The sequence below is a fragment of the Poromitra crassiceps genome (assembly GCF_964638095.1).
Source record: "Poromitra crassiceps genome assembly, chromosome: 9".
NCBI classification, from domain to species: Eukaryota; Metazoa; Chordata; class Actinopteri; order Beryciformes; family Melamphaidae; genus Poromitra; species Poromitra crassiceps.
This window is the reverse complement of record NC_139630.1, coordinates 23,300,724-23,327,278: the sequence shown is the minus strand read 5'-3', so window position 1 is coordinate 23,327,278 and position 26,555 is coordinate 23,300,724. Positions and strand designations below refer to the sequence as shown.

The 26,555-nt window shown below is 44.2% G+C and overlaps 2 protein-coding genes across 3 annotated transcripts in view; both read right to left on the bottom strand.

Moving 5' to 3' along the window:
- Window positions 1-26,104, bottom strand: part of bub1ba (BUB1 mitotic checkpoint serine/threonine kinase Ba) — a 40,990-nt gene extending 14,886 nt beyond the window's left edge. Inside the window, exons 1-15 of one of the 2 annotated variants that reach the window (XM_083643800.1) lie at window positions 25,986-26,104; window positions 25,095-25,226; window positions 21,794-21,853; window positions 21,023-21,167; window positions 20,241-20,437; window positions 17,325-17,487; window positions 12,899-12,954; window positions 11,149-11,363; window positions 9,611-9,705; window positions 9,118-9,215; window positions 6,661-6,755; window positions 6,479-6,510; window positions 5,907-6,060; window positions 3,645-3,893; window positions 771-914 (exon numbers count right to left, since the gene is read on the bottom strand). In XM_083643800.1, the coding sequence (XP_083499926.1) occupies window positions 771-914; window positions 3,645-3,893; window positions 5,907-6,060; window positions 6,479-6,510; window positions 6,661-6,755; window positions 9,118-9,215; window positions 9,611-9,705; window positions 11,149-11,363; window positions 12,899-12,954; window positions 17,325-17,487; window positions 20,241-20,437; window positions 21,023-21,167; window positions 21,794-21,853; window positions 25,095-25,174 (1,783 nt within the window). In that variant the 5' untranslated portion in view covers window positions 25,175-25,226; window positions 25,986-26,104. The remainder of the gene's footprint in view (window positions 1-770; window positions 915-3,644; window positions 3,894-5,906; window positions 6,061-6,478; window positions 6,511-6,660; window positions 6,756-9,117; window positions 9,216-9,610; window positions 9,706-11,148; window positions 11,364-12,898; window positions 12,955-17,324; window positions 17,488-20,240; window positions 20,438-21,022; window positions 21,168-21,793; window positions 21,854-25,094; window positions 25,227-25,985) is intronic. The other variant, XM_083643801.1, reaches the window with a different exon arrangement.
- LOC310782079 (serine/threonine-protein kinase PAK 6-like) overlaps window positions 1-26,555 on the bottom strand; it is a 217,573-nt gene that overhangs the window by 54,814 nt on the left and 136,204 nt on the right. The window lies entirely within an intron of this gene.

Sequence of the window (26,555 nt, the reverse complement as noted above, 5' to 3'; positions counted from 1 at the left end):
GGGATACGGGTAAACTCCTCAGCTGGCAGCGTCAGGTTAAGTCATGGGAACATCTTTTTGAGAATTCGAGAAAATTTGAGAAAAGAATCAATAAAAGACTGCATATGATGCAATAGTCATATTGCAGCATATTTGAATTGCCGACATCAGGCTATATGGATTTGTCTGGTGTTGAATCCACGACTCACTTCTCTGACTCTCGTCAATTAACCGCCGGCTTCTCTATCAATTAATCACCAGCGCAGCGCATGTTGTCACGCACCTAAAAGGTACGAGATAACAGCGTAAATAGGGTATAAAAATAGAATTATGATGATATATATGCCTGTGCATTGTTGTAATGCACACCACACTGACTGCCAAAAACAAAAACAAACAAACAAAAAACACACACAAGTATACGGGTCTCCAGACGGAATTTGACTCGTCGACTTAAATGACCTGGTACCATCTGCAGTTGAGTTAAATAAAGGCCTGGGCCAATACTATAGGAAATACGGTAATATTGTGATTAGTAATAGAGGTAGTAGAAGAGTATAATAGGTTTATCAGTAATACTGTATTATTATGATTAGTAGTATAGGTAGTAGAAGAGTATAATAGGTTTATCAGTAATACTGTATTATTATGATTAGTAATATAGGTTTATCAGTAATACTGTATTATTATGATTAGTAGTATAGGTTTATCAGTAATACTGTATTATTATGATTAGTAGTACAGGTAGTAGAAGAGTATAATAGGTTTATCAGTAAAGGTGAGGCTGGTACCGAGCTGCAGAACGGCATATTCCTCCACGGTGGGAAGCGGGCCGGGCTCTGAGTGAAGGTCTGGACAGGAAGTCAGGTCCACCTGATCCAGCAGCCGCTGCCGTGTGTCCGGACCGCAGGGATCCACCGGAGCCCAGGCTGCAGCTTGAGAGGAGACCGTCACACCGCTTGCATTTAGTTTATGCATTAAACAATTCAAATGATACATTTTGGATTTCTTTGGCGAACCACTTTTTGATGGGCACTCCTGATCTAAACCAATAGGGGGGAGCATTTCGCTGCCTACGTTTCATGTACATGGATGGAGAATGCTATACACATGTCATATAGTAAACAAAAACAGAGATTTAGGTAATCAAACCTAGTTTGTTGGTTAGTGGATTATTCAAGCTTCCTAGCTGAGTAGACTTAATAGATTTGGTATGAGCTCTGCTAACCGTTTCATGTATGTGGTTGGAGAATGCTATCACCATAGCGCCATATTCCGGGGACGTATAGAGGATGCAACGGTACGTCACGCCGTGGTCGGGGGCACTGCGATCCTGTGAGGAACGCGCTCTGATCACCTGTGCCCTTTGGTTGCCTTTCGTTTTGTTTTGCTAAACGTTGGTTAAATCGGTCATGGAGAAGGGAAAACGAAGAGGAACTCTACCGGGAGAAATTGAAACTCAATGCCAAATAAGCAACGGTATTTAAAAAAAACTAACCATGATAAGCAACATGAAGCTAGCTCCATATGATTCGGCAGCCCAATACCGCATTAAGTACAGATCCTGAACTGAAATCAGAACTGATTTGTGACTAGGGATGGGTACCGAGACCCGGTACCAAACTGGCCCCGGGGCCGGATTTCGGGATACCGGAGGATCAATAAGCTTTCACGTTAACGGTCCTCTTATCGGTACTGTCTGGAGTGGAGAAATTAAGAAAATAGATTTCCTCTATAGGCTATATAATTGCTAAATAAACGTTACGTTATCTTGCACATTTTATCTCACCAACTCCGTAAGACAGGCTTATGATGTGTTTTTTGCGATTTCCGAACAAGAAAAGGGATAATCTTTTCCGCGTTGCTCTCCTTCAGACGAGAGAGACACACAGCTGCTGCGCAGCCGAGATAAGAGGAGTACTGGAGTGAGAACAGAGAGGGGAGGGGCTGCTGGGCGTGCCACAGCACACAGCACACATGCAGGGAACAGGGGGCAGGCAGGCAGATGGACACGCAACTGAGCAGCACAGCACACGTTAAAGAATGGCTGAAAGAGCGAAGCGGTCTAAAGTGTGGTTGTACTTCACTCGAGTCGATGGTGACAATTCACGTTGTCACAAGTGCAATAAAACCTTCGCTAGTAAAAGGTGGAAACACGAGCAATTTGTCTAAACACTTACCAAAGTGCATCACAGTCAAACGGAGAAATGCACAGTTTTTGACAAGCTAGCTCGCCCTCCATCATCTCCTGTCAATGATGCCACGGTTGCGTTACCCAGTCTACATCAGGTAACTATGTGAACGTGGTAATGATTAAGACGAGAGTAGTAAGCATTTCCCCGCTGTTTGGGTGTGTTCATCATCATAAATACAGTCTGCTATAAATCGTCAGGTGACGGTCATCATCTCAGTTGTCGTTCAGAAATGTTACTTTCAGAGCAGGGGGGATTTGTAGCTATTTAGTGATTTGGGGGGGAAGTACAGCAGACAGATACTGTCTTGCTTTATTTTTATTATGCTTTCAGTTTCCCTAGCTGAATGTTGCTATTGGCACAGTGTGGTAGAAGGATATTTTAGGATATTTAAATTAATAATAAAAACGCACCCATTAAGATTTTGCTACTTTTTTTTGTTAAAGCTAGTGCTAGTGGGAGAATGAATGAGGAAAGGATAAATGAGTGCCACCTAACTGTGACCAGGTTAATTTGTCTCTTTTTTCCCCCCTTTCTCCTCTTAAAAATAACAAAAAGAACCGACAACAACCAGTCCCATTTGTTTCGGGATTTTTTTCTCGTAAAAATAACAAAAAGTACCGATAAGAGTACCGTTAAAGTACCGGATCGATAAGCAGTATCGATAAGAGTACTAGTATCGTTAATTCCTTAACGATACCCATCCCTATTTGTGACGGCCTCCATTCCATTGAAAGGGACCACATCTCATCAGAATGCAACTGGTGCAAAATGAGCAAACGGAAATCGCATAATGGGCAAACAATTGCTGCTCGGTTCTTCTTGCTAAATGACAGACATGCAGCTTTGACCTAACATTAGGGCTGTCAAAATTTGTTTTGTCAGTTTGTCAGTTAGTGGATTATTCAAGCTTTCTAACTAGGGGTGTGAATCTTTGGGCATCTTAGGGTTCGTTCTGATTCCTGGGGGGCAGTTTCGATACAAAATCGTTTTCCGAATCAAAATCTATTCTCGATTCAGTACATGAAGGGATTTCAGGATCTACTGCAGTCCGCTGTGTGCTAAGAAAGGCAGTGCAGCAAATTATGGCATGAAAGCAGAATAAAGTGTATACGATTAATTCATGTAGTTTTTATATTTTAAACAGTTTTATGAACTGATTGCAATAATGTAAACACACAGTATATACAAAGGCAAAGCTAAGAAAAGGTAACATTTATTCATGCTAAACTTGCAGATAAAAACTTCTTAGTCTTCTTAATGACAATAAAAATAAGTTAAAGTAATACAAAAAAACAAAAATGCTCTTACATAAAAATAAAAAATAAATCGATTTTGGAAATTGAGCAATCCTATTCATTTGTGAATGCTTTCAACTAAATTATGGCAAAATCTTACAGATTACACCTTTAAAGCTGCTCTAATACAGATTTAAATGTAGCTGCTCTAATACAGATTTAACTGTAAGCTTACAGGGTGAGGGGGCATGCTCCATCTCCTCCGGAGAGGCGGGGTTCTGCGCGGACCGCCCCCCCAGGGAGGAGGCGGCGGAGCTGCTCGCCTCCACGCTGGCCTCCTTGATGGGACTCAGGCACATCCGGGTCTGGTCCCCGGCCAAGGGCGGGCGGGGCGTCACGTCCATGTGGGTCTCAACCCCGGCCGAGGGGGGGTGGGGCTTCACCAGAGCCTGCAGGTCCTCCGTCATCCCACCCTGGTATTCTGCTGGCAGGAGACAACGTTCACTCACTACTGTAAGTTTGCAAAGTAAAGTGGGGCAGTCATTCTGCAAGTAAGCACAGCATATAGGTGAGGGGCTTTTATTCCATACAGAGGATACACTGGGGAAAGATCTTCGCTAGTACAGACACACAAAACCTATCGTTCCCTCCTGTTTCAAAAAGTCCACTATCATCCCCGTTCTGAAGGAAAACAACCCTGTTGCTTTAACATCTACAGTGATGAAGTGCTTTGAGGAACTCATCAAAAACCTCATCTGCTCATCGGCAGTTTGCATATCGCTCAAACAGGAGAACAGACGATGCCATCTCCCATGTGCTTCACACCACCCTCTCCCACCTGGACAAGGATCAAGGGGGGGTCCCCTTGGGGACTAGTCGTCGGCATCCCTAAAATCAATGTTCATGAGATAACGTAAACATAACTTCAAGTACACAAATTCAATACTACCTACTACTACTGGTTCACAACATTCACGGTTCGGTACGAGTTGTACGACAGTGCTGTCACGGTTTAGTCCATTTTCGATAGAGCAAAAAAGTAGAAATGCCATAGAAAGGTCCTTGATTAAAACTTTATTTTTTATCTATTTTACTTGTTTATTTTCAGTTTCAGTTGTAATTTAAATTTAGACGTCTTTTAACACCTTTAGTCTTTTTCGTCTCGCCTTTAGTTTACCATGATATCCTTGTAGAAGACTTGCACTGTTCAGCAGTGAAGGATTTGTTTTGGTTTGAACTGCGTTATTGAACCTAGAGCACGGGTGTCAAACATACGGCTCGGGGGCCAGAATCGGCCCGCCGAAGCGTTCCATCCGGCCCACAGGACGACTTTGCGAAGTGTAAAAATTGCACTGAGAAGTCCTTCAATCCAAAGGGATGCACTTGTGAAGGCTAAGAGGTGCCAGGTTTCAGGAGCAAGTTAAATATTAAGTCGCCTATTCAGGTTTTCTGTATTCATCACTAGAATGGTAAACTATTTTCATTACCCTTGACTATAGAGAATTGCACAGTTGCCATAAATTGTAATGCACAGTTACAGAGTAGATTTGATCATTTGTTTGATGGTAGCTGAGATAACCCTACGTGAAAACGTGTTCTTAAAATGTACCTGTAATTCTTTACACTAAAAACTGGAAAATTTAGGAGGTTTTGTCCTTTATCGGTTATTATTGATGTTCATGTCTGGCCCACTTGAGACCAAATTGACCTATCGCTAAGTCATGCCCCGAACGCAGAAGAGCCAATCACAGTGCGTACCAGCTCCACAATACACTCGGACAACCTGAGCCTAGAGCTCCATAGAGAAGCACTAGAAAGTGTGATTTTCCTCAGGTTTTATGGGGTTTTATACATTTATAAGTTGAAAAAATGGTCAAACGATGTGCGTGGGGTAAATGCAACACTGATACGAGGTATCCTGAGAGGATTAGGCAATGGGGTATATTTTATCCCATTTCCCAAACCGCACCTAAACCGAGTCAAATTTCTGCGCAAGATTAAGTCGTGTTTACATATTAGCTCAATGGTGTATTGACGCGTAGCTGCGTTGTTCATGTCATCTAGCTATTTAACTTTTTGTCCTGCTTTTATCTTTGCTAATGGGACATCAGTGTTAGCTGTAGCAAACAGGTTGTAGTTAAGCTAATTAACGTCTAATTATAAGTCTTTATGTGACCAAACACTGCAGAAAAATCTGTGACCCGGGTTACAGCGCCTGGCTGGCTCACTGTGCCCAGCACCAGGGCAGCGCCTGCCCTGGTCACTGTGTCCGGGGAATAGCATGATCCTCCCACGCGCTATGTCCTGCCAGTAAACCTCCTCACTGTCAGCCAGGTGAAAAGAAGCAGCTGGCGACTGCACATTTATCGGAGGAAGCATGTGCTACTCTACAACTCTCTCCAGATCGGCAGATGGCATGGAGCAAAATATTAACATTATTTTTCAATGTACGTAGACCAAAGGATTGGAGTTGGTGCTGTGTGTGTGAAGCGTGCACCTGTGTGTGCCGAGGCTCTGAGTCCCAGCGGCCCAGCGTAAGGCGTGGACGCCATCTTTGCGGCCCGGGCGAAGTCGTTTGTGTCATCTGGACTGGAGCACAGCGTTTTGTTCTGGTGTCCGGACACGATCGCTTCAGTCAGACCCAGGAAACTCTGCAACAACAGACAAGTCAACAGACAAGTCAAGCTGTGTCCCACAAGGATCAATACTTGGGCCTTTACTTTTCTCCATGTATATTAACCCATTGATACCTGATGCAGCATTTGCGTGTATATCCCTCATTTGCGTGTGTATCCCTCTAAGACCACGAACCGCAAATCCAGCATTTTTTACACTTGTATCATTTTATGTGTTTCAACATGTTCATTAATTATGCTTTGTCCCTCCCAAATAAACGAATGAAGTAAAGTAACAGACAACAAGTCAACATTGTATGAAATGTCCTCTACAATTAAAGCTGCCTTGCCTAGATGCAGAAGTAGACCTGGACAGTGATGGATGTGGAGGCAAAACGAAACTGAAAGTCCCAGAGGAAACAGTGGGGAAAGGAAGTGTTATAAGCTTACAAACCTTGGATTGTTCGGAGGCCGGAGCGTTACCGCCTGAGAGACAAACACAGAAGCAGACATCAGTCAGCAGTCAGTCAGTCAGTCTACAGTCAGCCAGCCATCAGTCTACAGTCAGCCAGTCGTCTATCAGTCTACAGTCTGCCAACTGGACTGGAGGATCCACAGAGAGCAGGGCAGTCTCACCTGTGTGCCGGGGCAACTGGATATTCACACACAGGCTCTTCTCCCCAGGAAGCAGGAACACATCGTCTGACGCCACATGTGGACGTCTGGGCTGCCTGCATGCATGGCGAGAAACAGGACAGGCTGTGGAGCTCAGGACGCATCTTATCATTTTCCCAAACCCAGTTTAGCTGGAACCATGCCTACTTCCGGGCAACCCAAACCTCGGATTTCAAACTGAAAAAACATAGCGGCTTGTTTGGAAATATTCTCTCACATTATTATGAAAATGGTTCACATATATACTGATATTTTTCCATAGACCTTGCATAAAATGCTTATAAAAAAAAATACTTGGTCAAACCAAGCGATTCAACTATACTTAGAATCAGGGGAGACCATGTCAAATTTCACTCACAAATTATTATTTATTTTTTTCCTTTTGGGGTGGGCGAATTTCGACTAAAAGTCGACTTTGGCCCAGCGACTTTCGACTAGTGTTCTTGCTAGTAATGCCCATCCCTATGCATGTCATTCTCGGTAAGGACGCTTTCATTATTGAAACACAGACAACATGCACGCTCCTACTGTAGCTATCGATCTGCAATTTCGGACACTTATCATGAGCCAATATCTCCTGGACATTGCCTTAAAGTCGAACTGAACCTGTTCGTCACGTGCATAATGAGTCCGTTTCAGATTGAAAACATAGTTTGTCTAAGATGACAGGTTGAGAGGCGGGTCATAGTATCATGTCGATGATTTTATTTTACAATTCTGGGGACTGGATTGGGCTTTGGCCAATCCTGGCGTGTTCCGCCTCCAAATCGAGTGGGATTCAGTGTGTTGTGGCGCTCCCCTCGGGAAGAGCCTTTTGACGGGAGGAGTGGAGCTCAGCGAGCCACAGGCAGCCAGCTGCCTTCGTGTTGCCGAGCAGCACGTCGGCCTGGAATCTCCAAAGTGCGACCCCTGACAACCAAGCTCTCGGATGCGCGCGCCATTATCGCTGCTGTAAATACGATATCCCTGGAATGCGCGTTTTAACGAGCCAGTTACATTTCTTTGCATTCTTAGAGATTATAGTTTTAGTTTTTTGTTCATGTTTCTAACAATTGGCCAAGTTAGTAGTTAGTTTGTGGGATAGGAATTCTGCCAGATGACAGGCACTAGGCGCCATTTTCTACTTCATTTGGAAGAGAAAATTATCCAGAAATGAAGATTTGATTGACAGCTGCATGTCGTGATATGATTGGTTGAAATGGGGTAGAAATTTGATAGTACTAGGTGACGTCAGCAAACTGTACATTACTGTTATCAATGAAATCTTGAAAAATGAACTTTTGATGTGAAAAAGCGTGAAAAACTAAAGAAATTTGATTGCTGTGATTTTGTTTGCATACATTATTAAATAGGTGCACTGCATACAGGTATTTGAACTAAAAGAAAATAATTTTCATTTTCGGGTTCAGCTCGACTTTAATGAAAAAACAACGCAGCTAAAAGTAATAACTGTGCCAGTGTCAGTGCAGACAGCACACGACTTGAATCTCCTCCATAGGCTACGCCCCTTCATCTCTCCCACTCCACACCTGGCACCTGCGACAGCTCTCCTGCACTCGCTCTCAGCTCCCATTTGGCTTTATTTGTGGTAAGCATTTTGATTCATCTCCTCATATCATATGAGTGCTTCTTACCTCCACTAAATTGACAGCCTATGTCAGGCGAATCAATCAATCAATCAATCAATCAATCAATCAGTCCTACAGGAGAGCCATGCACTTTAGTTGCCACTAAGCTGTGCGGATTACTTGGCCCTTATTAGCACTGTTGCAATTCTAATTACGGTAATTATCTGTGTCTCTGCTCGTTAGTGAAGCAGTAGCCTAATCAGCTTGAGTCTGTGGTGGGCCTGGCCTATCTTGTAGATCACGCAATATTAGGAGGATAGCCTATTTATTATGCTATTAATGATTGCATTTAGGCCACACAAGATTACGCTATTTAATATGCTATTAATGAATGTATTTATTTATTTGGCATATTTCCAACCGGCCACTGTGGCCGTTGACATTTCAATCTGCCAGCCCACTGCATGTGATACCGGCCAAAATCCGGCCAACTGAATCCCTGAAGAATGTGAGTTCACCGATCCGGATTGTTTGAACCAGGCTAGCGTGTAGTAGCATGACTACAAGACAGATTCAGCAACTGCACGGCTGATTTCTCACCTCAAAAGTTTTCACAAACACATGTCGGTGAACCATTTTCCTCATGTAAGAGAAAGGTTCCAAATGGGCCGACATGTTTTTCCAGTGTGAAATCCGAGGCTTTGGTCATACAGAAGTGGGCGTGGTTCATCTCAGCTGGGTTGGGAAAACGATAAGACGTATTCAGGACAGATTAGCTTTGGTGTTGATTGAAGAGCCTTTATTTAGTCCCAATGTCAGTGTATGCACATTTTGGAGTTGTGTTTATTACCCAGAAGGCAGTGCTGCGGCAGGGTCGGCCTGGGACTCGTCGTATATCTGGAAGGGGGCGGCACCCTTCGGAGCACCCAACGGAGTGTCCGGACCCGCCTGAGGAGACACACACACACACACACACACACGGTTCGATTACAGCTGGAAGCTTATCTCTGCTGCCTTTCTCTATTCTGGAAATATGAACTCTACATTACGTTTACATTTGTCTATTTTCCTCGCTGATTTGACTGAAAACTAAAGATATCTGAGCTCTTCGGTCCTGATGTGGATTCACTGTGGGAACTGCTGTGTTGTTTCAGTTCCGTTTTAACTCATATTTAATTCATGTGTGGCATTTGGCAGTTGTAGCAGAATGTTTGATTAGTGTGCCATGGGCTTATAGAGCACTGTGTGACTCTGTTCTGAAACATCCAATACTTATAAAGATCTGTAGCAGTAGTAGCAGGACTAGTAGAGTAGTACTGTAGTAGTACTAGTATTGTGTGTACCTTCAGTGATTGATCTTGCAGGCTCTCCTTCAGCCGTTTCTCCTCCAGCTGCTGGCTGAGCCGCTGCTTTTCCTCGTTCACCTGACGGAGCTTCTCTACAGAGAGAGAGCAGCAACTATGTCAATCTCTGCCTGAGCAACGAGCAACTCTGTCAATCTGTCTGAGCAACGAGCAACTCTGTCAATCTGTCTGAGCAACGAGCAACTCTGTCAATCTGTCTGAGCAACGAGGAAGTCTGTCAATCTGTCTGAGCAACGAGCAACTCTGTCAATCTGTCTGAGCAACGAGGAAGTCTGTCAATCTGTCTGAGCAACGGGCAACTTTGTCAATCTGCAGATGAGAGAACACTCAACCATAAGAGACTTGAGACTTGACTTGGACTTGCCCCTCAAAGACTTGAGACTTGACCTGGACTTGAGCTCAAAGACTTGAGACTTGACGTGGACTTGCAAAAAATGACTTGTGAGCATCTCTGGAGTGAGCAACATGAACTGCATTCTTCAACATGTGAAATCTGAGTAGGGCCCAGCTCCAACGAATGATTATTTTCATCATCGATCAATCTGTTGATTATTTTCCCGGCTAATCGATTAGCCATTTGGTTTATAAAATGTCACAAAATGGTGAAACATTTCTATCGCTTTTCCCACAAAGCCCAAGATGATGTCCTCAAATGTAATTTTTTTTGTATCCCAACCATTCCTAACCAACAGTCCACAACACAAAGATAATCAGTTTACTGCCATAGAAGATTAAGGAAACCAGAAGGAAACCTTAGTAAATCGTATTGATTTTTGCCAGGGAGCTGGCTGCTGGCCTACATCTAGCTGATTGATTGATTGTATTCATGAATATAGCAGACAAACTCCAAGGGATAGACATGTTAAAGTGTGAACACTTATTTCCAACATGGTACCTGGTCTTATAAAAACAGGACATGCATTCAAATTAACCAAATAGTACAATCAACAAAAACACACAAGTTCCATAACCATTACAATGGAAGGCTCGCACATTACTCTAGTTTACTCAGCAAGATTTTTTTTTTTTTTTTTTTTTAACCATTCCGAAAATTTGCAGATCTAATTTCCTTAGGGATCTTGTTCCACTTCTCTCCCCCGGTATAGAGGAATGTACTTCTCCCAGCTTTGCTTTTCAGATTGGGTCGTTTCAAGTTCGCTATGCTAGCTCTCGTGTTCAGGCTATGAGTGTCCCGAACAAACTGGAAGTACTCCGTAAAATAGTTTGGACAAAGATCATGCAATATTTATCTGTCTGAAGGTCGGAAGGCTGACTGACTCACAACCCTGAGCAAGCATCTGATGATGTCACCTAACACACTGAGCATGTATCCGATGTCACCTAACACACATGCTGCCTGGCATATACTAGGTTTCGCCTAATCTTGTTTTGTCTAAATGATGACTCGATTATAAAAATAGCTGGCGATTAATTTTCTGTCGATGGACTCAGCAATGAATGGACTAATGGTTGCAGCTCTGAATGTCAGTAGTGATTGTGAAGTTGTGGTGCAGTACCCTGGGATTCACGTTGGAAGTATCTCTGAGCACGCAGCTCCTCGAAGCTCCAATAGTCCTGCAGCACGCCGTTGCCCTCCATCAGCATGTCCCTTAAGTACATTCTCTGCTCCGTGGCCCCGCCCCCCTCTGTAGCCACACTCTGCTCCATGACGCTGGCGGGCTCATTCTTCCCCGCCCCCTCGTCAAGGGGTCGCCACGTCGACGGCTCGCTCCTATAGGCCGACCCACAGCCAATAGGGAAGGAGAGGAAGACGTTAGCCACGCTGCATTAAAGGAAGACTGCCGACTTTCAACCTGCTTTGTATCATTTGTAGTACTAGTGCAGTGCCCGTTCCCCCATGCACCACCCCGTGGGCGCTTCCCCCCGGCACACACACTGCACTCTGTCAGGTCCCCCAAAGCGCAAGTTTGAAGTTGATCCGACAAACGGTTCTCAAGATACCTGAATGACAGACATACAGACAGTCCTGGAATAAGTCCAAATTGCATGAAATGCGGCACCGCACTCCATCGGGGTCCGAGCAGCGCACTCCCCAAGTTTGAAGTCAATCGGGTGAACGGTTCTCAAGATAAACCACTGTTTGTGTTGCCAGTAGGTGGCGCTGTGCCGAATTGCACAAAATTCTGCACTGCTCTATGTCAGGTTCCCAGCAGCACACTTACCAAGTTTGAAGTCGATCAGATGAATGGCTATCGAGATAAACCGCTTTTTGTGTTGCCAGTAGGTGGCGCTATGCCAAATTGCATGGAATTCAGCTCCCTGCACTCCGTTGAGTGCCCCTAAGTGCACTCCCGGAGTTTGAAGTTTGAAGTCGATCAGATGAATGGATGAGATAAACGCGCTTTTTGTGTTGCCAGTAGGTGGCGCTATGCCAAATTGTACGGAATTCAGCTCCCTGCACTCCCTTGAGTCCCCATAAGCGCACTCCCCAGTGGAAGTCGATCGGACGAACGGTTCTTGAGATAAACAGCATTTTTTTATGTTGCCAGTAGGTGGCGCTATGCCGAATTGCACGAAGACAGGGCACTGCACTACACAATAGGGCACACTCCCAAAGTTTGAAGTCGATCCGACCAATGGTTCTCGATGGCATGCAGCAGATGATGCTCATCCATAAGCAGTTGTAGAAATAGTATAACCTAGAACAGGGATACTCAACTTGCTTTGCCCGGGGGCCACTTTCGTGAAATGATAGAAGGCCAGGGGCCAGTTAATAAACAATCAAAATCCATTTTTCTGTAGCGGATTGTAGGTTTTTGGGGTGTCAGCCGGAGTTTACAGTAGTCTGACAATGTTGTGCACACCGGATAGTTAGTTAGTTAAGTACATACATAAGTGCCTGGGTAGCGAGCAGACGGCGGTATTTGACAATTTAGCAGCTAAATCATAGATTATTGAAAGATATTCCAGATTCCAGATTGAAATGCTATAACAGAAGTGGAGTATTGGCCAGAATGACATGAACATTTGGACACTTCGGACAGCAAATTCAAAGTCAAAGTCAAATTCCATTCTCTAACAGGGTATCTTGCATGTTGCGTTCAGGTGCACTGTAAATTAAAAAAAAAAAAATGTTTTTAAATTTAATTAAATTAAATTCCATCGCGGGCCGCATGTGGCCCGCGGGCCGCCAGTTAAGTATCACTGGCCTAGAACCACATCATAAAATTGTACTGTATATCTCAATATTTTGGCAGAACAGGACCAGGATAGTCCAGTTGGGCCTCATGTTGGAATGAAACTCACCCAGACGGCATCGGTTCGCTGGAATGGCGAGAGGCGGAGTAAGACTGATGTGGCATCTGGGTAAAAACACAAAGCAACATTATAGAGTGCCACTTGAATCAGTCCTAAAACCACCCGCAAGTTAGCATCGCCTGGTTCCCTCGTCTGGAAGTCAAATGGGATTTTTGTTAGATACCTGAAAAAGAGTCTGCGGGTAACAAAGGTTGATGAAGAGTCAGATGAAATGGCAGCACTCAAAATAAAGTGTCAAGAAGGCGAATCCACACAGCAGCAGAACAAAATGGACACGTTTCAGCCTTCAGCTTTCCACGTCGTTAATGGCGCTCTTTAACGCTGAGTTCACACCATACGCCGAAGCAACGCTCAACCTACGCTCAACCTAGGCTGAACCCACAAGTTTCATTTTGGCGTCCTTGTTAACAGGTGAAGCCATTCCCACCAGCCGTGCGCGTGCCTTGCTCAAGCCGTGCTGAAGCGATCGTTCAGGATTCAGTCCTTTTTTCCCAGCGTGAAGCTGCCAGGCATGAAGTCAATGGAAGTTGTGGGCGGGGTCAAGGCGTGCCGAGCGAGGCGCTGAGGAAAAGAGAGTGCTTCTTGTGCGACCGGTTAAGCGTGAGCTCAGCTTCAGCGTGGCTTGGGCGTATGGTTGGCGTTAGGGCTGTCACTTTTTCCCAAAATAAAATTCGAACGAACTTTAATTGCCCGAAATTCGTTCGAATATATTCGAAGTTTTTTGGTTAATTAAAAAAAAAAAAAAAAAAAAAAAAAAAAAATCAGTTGCACCAGCTGAACTTAAGTTCTGTCTTAAGTTAGGGTGTAAAGTCCACACTAACTGCTACGTTCAAACTAGTTAGTTTGACACTAAAGTTGTGTCTTTGTTTGGTTGCACCACGGAGACGTAAAGTACATCTTAACTAGTAGACCCTAAAGTCCATACTAACCAAAATAGTGTCGCAGACAATGACGTGTACAGTATCTGTGACCAATCAGTGAAAAGCACGGTGGAAACGGTGTTTATTTACGGTTGTTTAAGTGGAGTGAAAACAGGACATGTTGCCCACCGCAAATTAGTGCTTTCATATTTCATCAACACTAATCAAATGAGAACGTTATTGAGTAACGTTCGTTTAGGTTCATATTACTGTTAACGTTTATCTGTGAGCTCTTCATCAGTATTGTAGGCTATACCACCATCCTGCCTCACTAAATTGTTGCGGTTATTTTAATTTGTATGCAGTGCTGCAGCTTGTGGGAAACAAAAGCGTGAGTCATAAATATCAAAGGGTGTAATTTATCACTAGGAGCGCGTTGCGGACGCAAAACAACGATGCGCCACGGTGCCAAGTTGCAATCCGTGCCAACTGCTATTTTACGGAGGACTTTACACCTAGTAAGACGTAGGTGTAAATTTTAAGTTCTAACTTATGCCTACGTTGTAACTATTTCACTTGGTGCAACCCAAATATTTTTAGTAGTGCGTAAACTCGGACTTAGTGAGACTTTACTTTCAAACTAGCTTACGTTTCAACTTACGCACAGCTGGTGCAACCCACTGCAGGCCACCGGGCAATGCGGGCATCAGCCCGACGTGTTAGCTTGGACGCTCACAGTCACAACACTGCCTCACAAACTTGGCTGCATCCAACTCGAGACAACTTTTCAGACCCTGGAGACAATCTTTCTCAGAAGAGACTAACGCGACAAATCTGGAGACTTTTTCTGACATGGGATTAACATTACCAGCAAGCAGCAGTTGGTTAATTTTGGTTCATAAAAAAAAATATATATATATATATATATATATATAAATTCGAACATTCAAATTACATTTCGAAAACGAACCCCCTCCCCCACATTCGAAGTTGCATTCGAATTTCGAATGAAAAGTGACAGCCCTAGTTGGCGTATGGTGTGAACAAATGCTTACGCCCTTTAACGATGAGGAAAGCCGACGGCCGTCCGTTTTGTTCTGCTGCTGTGCGGATTCTACTTTTTGAAACTTTATTGCGAGTGCTGCCATTTCATCTGACTCGTCATGCTCTGTTGGGCTGGCACCCGATCTCAGGGAGTGTGATGATGTAGTCAGACTAGGGTTGTGCGATGTCATCAAAATACCCATCGTGATTGTTTTACAGTGAAACATCGTTTTGTACGATGGCATTGTCATTGGGGTGGGGGTTGGGGGGATAATTAATTATTTATTAAGTCGCTGCGTTGCTGTAATGCCATTTCGCTAGCCGCTGCAATGCGTTCACGTTAACAACAGCACAGCTGAGCCTGAGCTCTACATGATACCAGCGGGCTTTGATAGCCTCTGCTCTGTGCTACAGCACAGAGCCAGGCGACTGAAGTGGGCACAGTGGCTGTCACTACCAGTGATTTGAACGGCGCAAAACAAATAACGTTAACGTCGTTACAGATCCTCACCGACAACGTGTGTGTGTTGAATTTAACTAGCTGGCAGAAAACCGACTGAATTACTGGCTGATATAACGTTAGATTCGCGTGGGCTTTTGAACCTAATGTAATGAGAGGGAGTTTAGGAGGAATGGCTAGAGAAACGCAGCTGCTGTATCTATATGGAGCGATTCCAACTTTCACTTTGGAAACAGGCGAGTTAAATTCACAGTTGAAGACTTGTACTCACTTTGGGATGAAAACAGGAAAGAACGTGAAGTTTCTTCTTTGTCTTAAAAGGTTTTCACAACAACACAGCCGACACACGCGGGGGACGCCCCGGCGACATTAAACAAGCGCCCCCTGTTCAGAGAAGCAGTAGAGCGGAGGAGGGGGAGTGGAGGCTTTCCTGAATTGAACTGGGCGCGCTTGTTTAATGCCGCCGGCGTGTCCCCCGCGCGTCACGGTAAGTGGACTTGGCCTCTTTTATTATTAAAACGGCACACATTTATTTCAAACAGATAATTAATCGCGATGATCCGATGTAGAAGGCTCAGAGGTCGATGGGGGGTCGGCCAATCACGATGGTCGATGCCAACCCTAAGTCAGACTGTGCTCCATTCTGCGAATGCAGCGTAAACAGTCTGGAATTCACGCCCAGAACATGGACAGAGGAAGTTGGGGGGAAAAAACACTTCAGACCGGAGGAAGTTTGAACCGATGCAGGTGATTGGAGAAATACGAGCGCTCGTAACATAACAGACCAGCAACAGACTTTAGGCGGGACATCCGCTCCGCAAAATAATGAATTTTTACCGGACAAATCTGAAACCTACCGGTCGTATTTCGATATCAGTCCATGTACAAACACAATATAATGTAAATACAGCAGCACTGTGGAGTGCGTAGTCGCTGGCTGGCTCACTGGCACGAGCTTCGCTGACAGAGGGTCAGCTGGCCGTCTCCGGGAGCAGCAGCAGCCTTCTGCCGGAGGGACAGTCACACTGCTTTTTCCGGAGGGGGAGTGCTGGCTTCCCGCCTTGAAGCCTCCGACGAGCCGCGGTAAATGACGATAAATAACGTCCTTTGCATTCTACATTAAATGAAGACATTACAATTTGTTTTATTTTGTATGTTTGTTGCATACTTATTGGCCAAGTATATTAAGATTTTGGCCTAGAAAAGTCTGCCATTTCATCATCTTTGGTTAACCACAGTTTCATCATCTTTGGTTAACCACAGAGGCCTTGTTTCAGGCATCGAACAAAGATCCCACTGAATTCCAGACGAGAGAAGCGAGCGCGATGCTTCTGGGTTGGCCTACAAAAATACATCTAATCCCTCGTCACATGAAGACCCAGAAGAGCTACAGACTGAATAACAGACCAGCTACAGACTGAATAACAGACCAGCTACAGACTGAATAACAGACCAGCTACCGACTGAATAACAGACCAGCTACAGACTGAATAACAGACCAGCTACAGACTGAATAACAGACCAGCTACAGACTGAATAACAGACCAGCTACAGACTGAATAACAGACCAGCTACAGACTGAATAACAGACAAGCTAGAGACTGAATAACAGACAAGCTAGACTGAATAACAGACAAGCTAGAGACTGAATAACAGACCAGCTAGACTGAATAACAGACAAGCTAGAGACTGAATAACAGACCAGCTAGAGACTGAATAACAGACCAGCTACAGACTGAATAACAGACAAGCTAGAGACTGAATAACAGACAAGCTAGACTGAATAACAGACAAGCTAGAGACTGAATAACAGACAAGCTAGACTGAATAACAGACAAGCTAGAGACTGAATAACAGACAAGCTAGACTGAATAACAGACAAGCTAGAGACTGAATAACAGACCAGCTAGAGACTGAATAACAGACCAGCTACAGACTGAATAACAGACCAGCTACAGACTGAATAACAGACCAGCTAGACTGAATAACAGACCAGCTACAGACTGAATAACAGACCAGCTACAGACTGGTATCAGCTGAGTGGACCGACCTGGAGCTCGGGTCCGGCTGCTGAGCGAGCCGCCGGGGGTTCGGAGGCAGGTCTCCTCTTGCCTCGGGGTCGGAAGTCGACCCGACTGGTCCTCAGAGGAGGCGCGGGCTCGTCCTCCGGCTGGACTTTGCTGGCCTCCAGACCCACTCTCGACCTGAAACACCTGAGAGGAGGACATGGGTGTTAGGTCAGACAGAACACCTGAAGCAACTGAGGAGGACACGAGCATCAGGACAGACAAAAGACCTGAGGACTTAAACATCTGGAAACTGGGTCACAAAACCTGACCCACCGTTCGATAGGGGTGGGGGGGGGGAATCGATTCTTAGATGCATCGAGATGCGGACGTGGACGATTATGAATCAATTCACAAATATCAATAATCGATTTTTTTTTTTTTACGTTAGTTGTAACGTGATATTGACGGAACTAAAAGGCGGAACTAAACTGTGAGCGCGAGGCAGCGCCCGGACAGTTTACGTCGTGGCGCCCCGGCCTGAAAGGAAAAACAAACGTGTGTGAAGATGCCAGACACACCGGCTGTAGTTGCTCCCAACCAGCCAACAATTTAGCAAGCAATGCTAACAAAGCATCCACCCAACAACTGCGAAACGAATCACAAAATCCATCGCAACGTTTATTGCCATGATGGATATACGTCCGTACTCAGTCGTTGAGAAACAGGGATTCCGCGCTTTGGAGCCGAGGTACAACGTCCCATCTCGCCGTTTTTTTACCGACGCAGTGATCGCCAGACTACCGTACAATGAGACCAAAGCCGAAGTTATGGACTCACTGAAGAAAGCTGTAACTTGTGATGCGTGGACATCCATTGTTACTGCGCACATCATCACTGAACACTAGGGATGGGCATTTCTAGCAAAAACACTATTCGAAATTCGCTGGCCAAAGTCGACTTTTAATCGAAATTCGGAAAAAGAAAAAAAAATGTAAAAAAAAAAATGTAAAAAAAAAAAAAAAAAAAAAATTGTGAGTGAAATGTTGCATTGTCTCCCCTGATTCTAAGTCTAAGGCTTTATTAATTAATAGAAAAAGCTTCTGCTGTGGATTTTTAGCTCAAACAAGCATTGCACCACTGAAGTAAAGAACATGTTACATGACATTGACATTTTCGAAAATAAAAAACAGTTTTGACAATCATGAGTGGTTCATTAAATATTTAGTAGGCTCAGGTCTGAGTGCCAAAGGGGTGCCAAAGTCACCCCCTCTCCCTCTTCATGGGATTTCATCCGCCATTCATTTTTCCATAAACCTGGCTTAAAATGCTTATAAAAATTGTTTTACCGTAAATTCCGGACTATAAGCCGCACCGGTGTATAAGCCGCACCTGCAAAGTTGACTGTTTTTTACATATATAAGCCGCGGGTGTTTTAATGTTTTTTTTTTTTTTTTTTTTTTTTTTTTGTGTTTTAATGTTTAATTACCATATGTAAGGGTTCATGCACAGAGGGGATTGTCGGGAAAGAGATGGCTGTTTGAGGAAGCTCCCATTTATTAACATTTCAACAAAACAACATAACACAACACCACCTGTGTTTCTTTTTTACAGTGCACACAGTGTCATACAGTGTCATACAGTGTGGTGAAAAGAGGGCAAGAGAGGAAATTAAAACAGAAGTGGATTTATAGTTAGAAAGAGTGCTAAAAAAGAGAGATTTTTTTTTTTTTTGGGAAAAAATCCATAGATAAGCCGCACCGTTATATAAGCCGCAGGGGCCAAAAAAGGCCAAAAAACGGGAAAAAAGGTGCGGCTTATAGTCCGGAATTTACGGTACTTGCTCAAACCAAGCGATTCGACTATACTTAGAATCAGGGGAGACAATGCAACATTTCACTCACAAAAAAGCAAAAAAAAAAACTACGGTAACCCTAACCCTAACCCTTTTCGAATTTCGACTTTCAATAATAAAAGTCGACCTTGATAATAACAACGATTATTCGAAAATTCGAAATTCGATGCCCATCCCTACTGAACACTGACAGTGGCAGCTAGCGTCTCATGGACTCCAAACAAGAGTGATGAGTGACTGGTGCAAATATGGCAGAGCGGTTACAACATGGTGAAAAAGTGATTCAGAATTATGCTGAAGTGGAGTTAATTTACTATAGGATGCTGCTACAGACACAACTGGTCTGGCACACTTTCTTTTCCTGTTGGTTCTTTGCAATGCTGGGAAATATGTTGGCAAACGTAACCTTCCAGTTGACACATCTCTTCCATTTGCTTTGTTAATCAAAGATAATGGAAGTAAATTCATCTGTTTATTTTAATTGTGGATCATTACAATGCAATTTAAATTCACTTTATTTGAAAAGTAGTAACATAGTGAGAAAAAGAGAGCATGTATTGAAAAAAAAGATGCATCAAGATGCATCTATAATCGATGCATCGAGATGCATCGATAATCGTTTTATAATCGAATTGTAACTCTCTGAATCGAAATCGAATCGTGAGGTGCCTAGAGATTCCCACCCCTACTGTTCGATCAGCTGATTCACCATGACCAGTGACCGGGCGGGTCAGTGCCCTCTGCCATGTATCAGATTGTGTGATGGTCAAATGTACACGCATGTGCCGCACCATGGTGGACGGCGTACATGGAACTATCCTCAGTTTGGTCTGAGTCAGAGGAAATGATCAAGTTTAACTGCTTGCTACCTTTCCCCAGAAATAGCGGATTAGAATTGAAAGCTTGGGATTTGTTGTTTCCGGCAATACCAAGCACGTTGTTGTAGAGACTTTAGAGAGAATTATCTCAGATCGTTTTTTAATCACAACTTGCTCTTATATTTATTTGTACGACTTTATTGTTAAAATGCTTCGTGATAAGACATAGTTTGGACGAGAATACAATTGGTTTTTACAGATTCTGAAAGCCATGGGGGGTCACCTGCCTGTAGTAGTCGTGGATGGCTTGGTTGGGCTGAGCGTGGGCAAGCAGCCCTGCCTGCAGCACATCATTGGCCCTCTGGCATTGGCCCTGCCCCTCCAGCTCGCCGGCCCTGGACAGGTAGAAGTCTGCGTGGGTTTGGCCGATGCCCTGATCCTGCATGTAGTTGAACATGTCCTCCGGAGACGTGCTGTTCTGAGCCTGAGTACACACAGGGTTAACACGCTTTTTGTAACCATAGGTTTCAAGCACTTTAAAGCCCCCCCCCCCCCCCCCTCCAGTCAGTTCGTTTCCGCTGTATAATAAACGCAAGGCTAATAGTTTGCGGTTGCCATGACAGTTTCCCCGCATCTCTGAAAAACGTTAAGTTTTGAGCCACAATATTGTTACAAATTCATTATCCACAACTAGCCAATAGATATCAAAGCTGGTGGGCTTTATGGAACGAGCGTGACTTGAGGGGCACGGTGGCGCAGTGGTAGCGCTGTCGCCTCACAGCAAGAAGGTCCTGGGTTCGATTCCCGCATGGTGGGACACTGTGGGCGCGGAGGGTGTGTCCCCATTCCCATGTCCCCAGTGCCCACTGCCCAGGTGGGCTCGTCAAAAGGGCCTTTCTATGCGGAGTTTGCATGCTCTGCCCGTGCTCCCCTGGGGTTTCCTCCAGATAGGAACCCCCCATTAAAAACATGCAAATATGATACTGAGCCCCAAATTGTTCCCGATAAAAGCGCTATAGAAATGCAGTCCATCCCTAGTTGAGTGCACTTGTGCTTGGTGTGGTCTCACCAGTTTGATGCACAGGTTGACGTAGCGAAGGTCCTCAAAATATTTCTTGTCTTTGGCGAACTGCTTGACGGATCTCTGCAGCAGAGCATTCAGGTTGCCACCTCTGCCACCTCGAGGAAACATCTGGAGAGTCCACCGCACATACCTGCACACACACACACACACACACACACACACACACACACACACAAAAACATAGTGGTTAAAGTGTTGTCATTCACATTCAACCTGCCACGTCTACTGTACTTCTACTACAGTTAGAGATGTCCTAACCTGACGCTACTGCCAGATGGTCTGTTTTCATATAACCATCTGGGAACGAATCACTCGGGTAACCGTTTCAGGGCAGGCACTTTCAAAAAACACCTGGCAGGTGATTGGATGAACCATCTGTCCATCACGTCTATCATGTGCTCGCTCTGGCTGGCGTCACACCTAAAGCCCACCCACAGCTGCCTCATAGGACACTGATTGGTGTGAACCACTGGTGGTTCAGAATCAAACCAAAAGATTGGAACGTGGCAAGATGGATTTGTCGTGTGATCATGATCTCATGATCTCATGATCTCGCACAAATCCAGATGCCTCGCAAAGTTAGTGATTTCCCAGAATGCCTTTCGGTTGTTGCTTTCAAATCAGTGGAGGGTGTTTGGGCCTAGAGATCATTCAGTTGTGAGTTTGACATGTAGGTATAGGAGGCGATCGCGACAGAACGGTGTATTTAAGGTAGGCGTGTGTGTGTGTATTTGAGGAGGGTGTTATGAGTCTCACCGGTCCCAGACGTCCAGAGCTTCGTCTCCCGTGGCACCGCTCAGCTCTGCCTCAAAACACCTGAAGAAGAAAACCATCTGGTCAAACTAGGGCTGGGCGATATGACTTCAAATCAATATCACGATTGTTTCGATTAAGCTCCATTCCTGGAGCTGCACGCATTGATGAGAAGGGGGAAACACTGGCAGGAAAAAAAATATATACCGGTACTCAGAATTCTCAAACTAATTATTGAACTACACGTCGGATTTAGTGTAAAAAAAAAAAATCTGCAGAAACGAATAGAAAAAGTTCAGAACGAAAATGTGTTGCTGGTAGGGGTGTCACGATACACTCAGTTCACGATACGATACGATACACGATATTGGGTTCACGATAACGATACGATACGATATTTTAGCAATATTTTTTTGCGATCGATTTGTAAGTTGAGGGGGCATCCTCCACGCTAATTTGAGTAATTTCACCATTTTCATCCTCCGTGTCTGTAACGTCCCTCGTCTGTTCAAACAAAGCAATGAAAAGGAGAGCGAGCATGCAATCAGATGCAGATCTGTGCCACCATGTTCAGCTTCTTTTTCTCACGATATGAGATTTCATCGCAACGATACATATTGTCACGTTTTGATACCGCGATATATTGTGGGACGATATATTGTGACATCCCTAGTTGCTGGTGAACGGATTTCCACTTTAAAGAGCGCATCACTCAGCCGCGCCATAATTACGCACCTCTCGCATTCATTGTAGCATTCATTGAGCCGACCACGTCAAACCACACCGCAGTTTCATCCATGGCTATGATGTACGTCGCCTGTATCTTCTTTGTCTCAATCATCCGCGTTGAAATTATGACAAAATTCACCTGCTTCTCGGTGAAGTGCCTGGCATCTTTCTGGGCAACAGCTGTATGTCTTCTGACAGAAAAGTTGTTGCGGTGGAGGAATCTGTCAAGCCAGCCCGCGCTAGCAGCAAAATCTTCCGTCATATGACATCACTGGTCCACAACTCAAATCAGCTCTCAATAATTGTCAAACTAAATGAACGACACTGCAAAACTGTTTAAAGTTTTCTGATGTACTACTGATTTTGTAATGATACCAAGGTGGTTGAAAATCGGCAGTGTGATCCTTAAAAAAAAATCTCTATGCAGTTTTTTTAATTGGCTTTTATCATGATTAAAGCTCCCATTTCTGGTCTCAACTGCACTTTGTATTTTATCATGTAGACCTGAACTGTTGAACAGCTGCAGTAGGACAATTCGTGATGTGCCATTTACTAACTGCAACTTATTGCACCTTACCTTTATTACCTTTTATTATTACTCTCATTATTACACTGCTGTATATTAGGGGTGACACGGTACACAGAAGTCACGGTTCGGTACGTACCTCGGTTTCGGGGTCACGGTTCGGTACGAGTTCGGTACATCCAAATGCATAAGGTCAGGTTTGTTTTCATTTATTTTTGAACCTGTGGCATTGATTTTGAACAGACAGTACTAGTGCTCCACCTAGTGTCATAAATTGGTACAGCATGGCCCTGTAGTGTATGAAACCAGTAAACACTAACAGTGAGACAGACTCTCTTGCATTAGGTTATATTTGTATGTAGGGCTGGCTCTACGACTGCATATGGGGGATGCAGGCAACTAGTCGGTCAAACGTTTAAACATCCGCTACCCTCGCTCGTCGGCACCAAAATACTAGTCGGTAATTTAATTATCTTAATAATAAACAGCCACTAACAGCCCCCCTCCTCTAATGCCCGGATGTAAATTAAACAAACCAGGCTGTTGTGTTCTGCGCCTGTAAGAAGTAATGACGTAGTGACGTGTGAGACAGGAGAGGAGAGTAGAACTGTTATTCTGCCTGCATGCTGCTGTTAGGCTGTGAAGTTGCAAGCTTTGCTGTGGCTGTTTTGTTTTTTGCCTGTTTGTCTTGCTGCTTGTGCGACTCTGTTGCCCGATGTTGGTCTGCTAGGTACTTGTCTGTTGCTTGTGTGCTAGATTGTATAATGTTTCTTATGTAATGTCTCCTGTCACTCATAATACCTGTAAACGAATGGATGTGTTGGATATGTGCTGTTGTCCTTTTAAATGTTTTTTTTTTATTTATTTTAGTCCCTACCCCTCTCCCTCAAGAGGCTTGCCTTTTGTCAGGTCGCCATTGTAAATAAGAATTTGTTCTTAATGACTTGCCTGGTTAAATAAAGGTTACGGTAAATAAAATAAAATAAAAATAAAATAAAAGTTGCCGTGCTGCTGCTTTTGAGAATTAAACAGCGTTCAAGATAATGCTCTGTTGCTTCATTTACTAGACAGGCCAAAGGAGTGGAAAGAAAGATGGCATCTCATAAAACCAGCACAGTTTGGCAGTATTTTGATCCAGTCAATGAAAATATGGTTGTATATGTAGGCTGTGTCAGGTAAAACTGGCATATAACGTTAACCACTCGACAGACATTCAGCACAGGCATGTGGATGCCAGGAGGACAGCAGGACCACTTGAATGTGTTAGCCCCACAAGCTAACACGTTTAGCCCTTAGCCCACACAAGACAACATGGCAATGAATGACTACGCAAGATGCTTCCACTCAACTCTGTTGAGGGCAAAGGCTTCTGAAAGCTAAATGGACTATATTTAGCCTGAATACACGGTGCTGGGGTGAGTTGTCAAATGTTTTCTGATGTGCAATGTTCATAAACAGCACAAGATGATTTGGATATTGACGATTATGACGAACGTAATTAACGGAGTGTGTTGACGTGTTCGTCATATAGCTACACGCACCGAAACCTGACGCCCATACCGTGACGTCACAGGATGAATACACATACTGTGACACCCCTACTGTATATATTATAGTATTATGTACCTTACATATTTGTCACTTCATATTTGATAGTACTTTTGATCAAGATTGTAAGACAATGCACAAATTTGACACTTTATTTTATATGTTTATTATACTATCATATACTATTATTGAAGATTGCACTTTCACAAACTATATATTAAATATACTGTTTAATAAATAAATAAATATTGGATTTAAAGAAGATTGCATTTGTGTATTTTGTGGGGGCGAGGGGTAGCCTGGGTAAACCCAGCCTCCACGTGACCTGCTCTCAGTCACTACCTGTAACTGAGAGCAGGTCTGAGAGCAGGTCACGTGGAGGCTGGGTTTATCCAGGCTAGGCGGGGGGGGGGGCACCACAAAGCAATTACATTCAAGGGACCCAAATGGCCAGCAGTGGCCCTGCATCGGGTCCAGGCCAGGCCTAGGATGAACTCTTACTGTCTCTGGTGCTCGATGTCTTCCTGGCCCGGCTGGAGGTTCTCCTCCCTCCCAGCCAAGCCCTCGTCTCTGTCAGCCATGACGACAGCTCACACACAGCAGCTACCTTCACTCCTGCACTGCAGAGACAAACTGACAAGCAGACCTCACGTTAGTGAGGAGCATATTAAAAGTAATATAGTGGTAGAATTGTAGCTCTCAGACAGAGATTCTAAATAGCTTTACAAAAAAGGTGCAAGAAGTCAAGGGGAGTTAGTTTTTATGAAGGGTCAAGGACATGGTCTCAGGGATGCAAACTAGTCACCTTTTAGAGGACAGACACCTTTTTCATCCCAAAATAGGAGGATTTCTCAGTGGGTTTATGTCTGCCCTGGTATCCGTCACGTCACCTTTTTCATTCTGCCTTTACTGGGCAAGTGGCCCAACTAAATTGTATTAATGTTTGGTTGCATCCCACTAAGGCAGGAGAGAGCACGAGAGGGTAGCAGATCTGTACCATCAATCAACATTATCTCAGACAGTGTCTGAACAATGCTCGTCAAAGAGAGAAGCCACATTTGGAAAATCAGGAGCTTCGTGCTAATTATGAGTCTCGCGTTGAGGCTACGTGCTAATGTTGTGCACATCAGAATTGTTCTGAGTATTCTAAAAAGGGCAGACTGATGAAAGTAGAGCACTTCTACAGTGCTATAGAAATCATTAAGCTGCCAGGCTACAGGCTGACGTTGTACAGTAGCATGCAGTGGACGTAGCTTGGTGGAGCCTCTGTCAGCCTTATTTGATGTGTCGAGCTAGCTTCATGCAAAGCTCTAACGTTAGTTAAACTACTTTGTATATATTTTAAACAAATAGAAATACACTATTTTATAAGCAAAGCTACGGGTAGCTTACCCTGGATCCTCGCAGGTATGTGGTGCTCGCTGGTGCGATCTGTCAGTCACAAAATAGTCAGTCTCGCGCTTGCCTCCCTGCGTCACAAAACAACTCAAATGAATCTCAATGAACCGCTTGGAAAATGGAAAAGCACCCGTTTGCCGCTCGTCACTTCCGTCTTGTCTTCTTCTTCTTCTTTCAGTTTCCGGCAGAATAGGCACGGGTTAGTACATTGCTGCCTCACACTGGCGTCATTGCACATTTACCCTCCGTGGATTAATGTAATGATAAATTGTGTACTTGAATCAAAACATATTACATAATCGGCAAGACATTCAATTTTGACATTCAGCATTATCAGGCAGTTGTTGAATAACTTGCAGGATAATATAATAAAGTCAAGTCAGTGATCATAAGCCATGTTTTCTCACTTTCCTGTAGTCTAAAGGTAGGCTAGGCTACAGGACGGACAACCACCGTCTTTATTTGTCAGGATGCACTGAATGCGTGCACATACGCATTAGGCTATACACACACATGCTTAGATTAGAGAGGCCATTCAATTTGTCCTCCTGCATTTTTCCCATC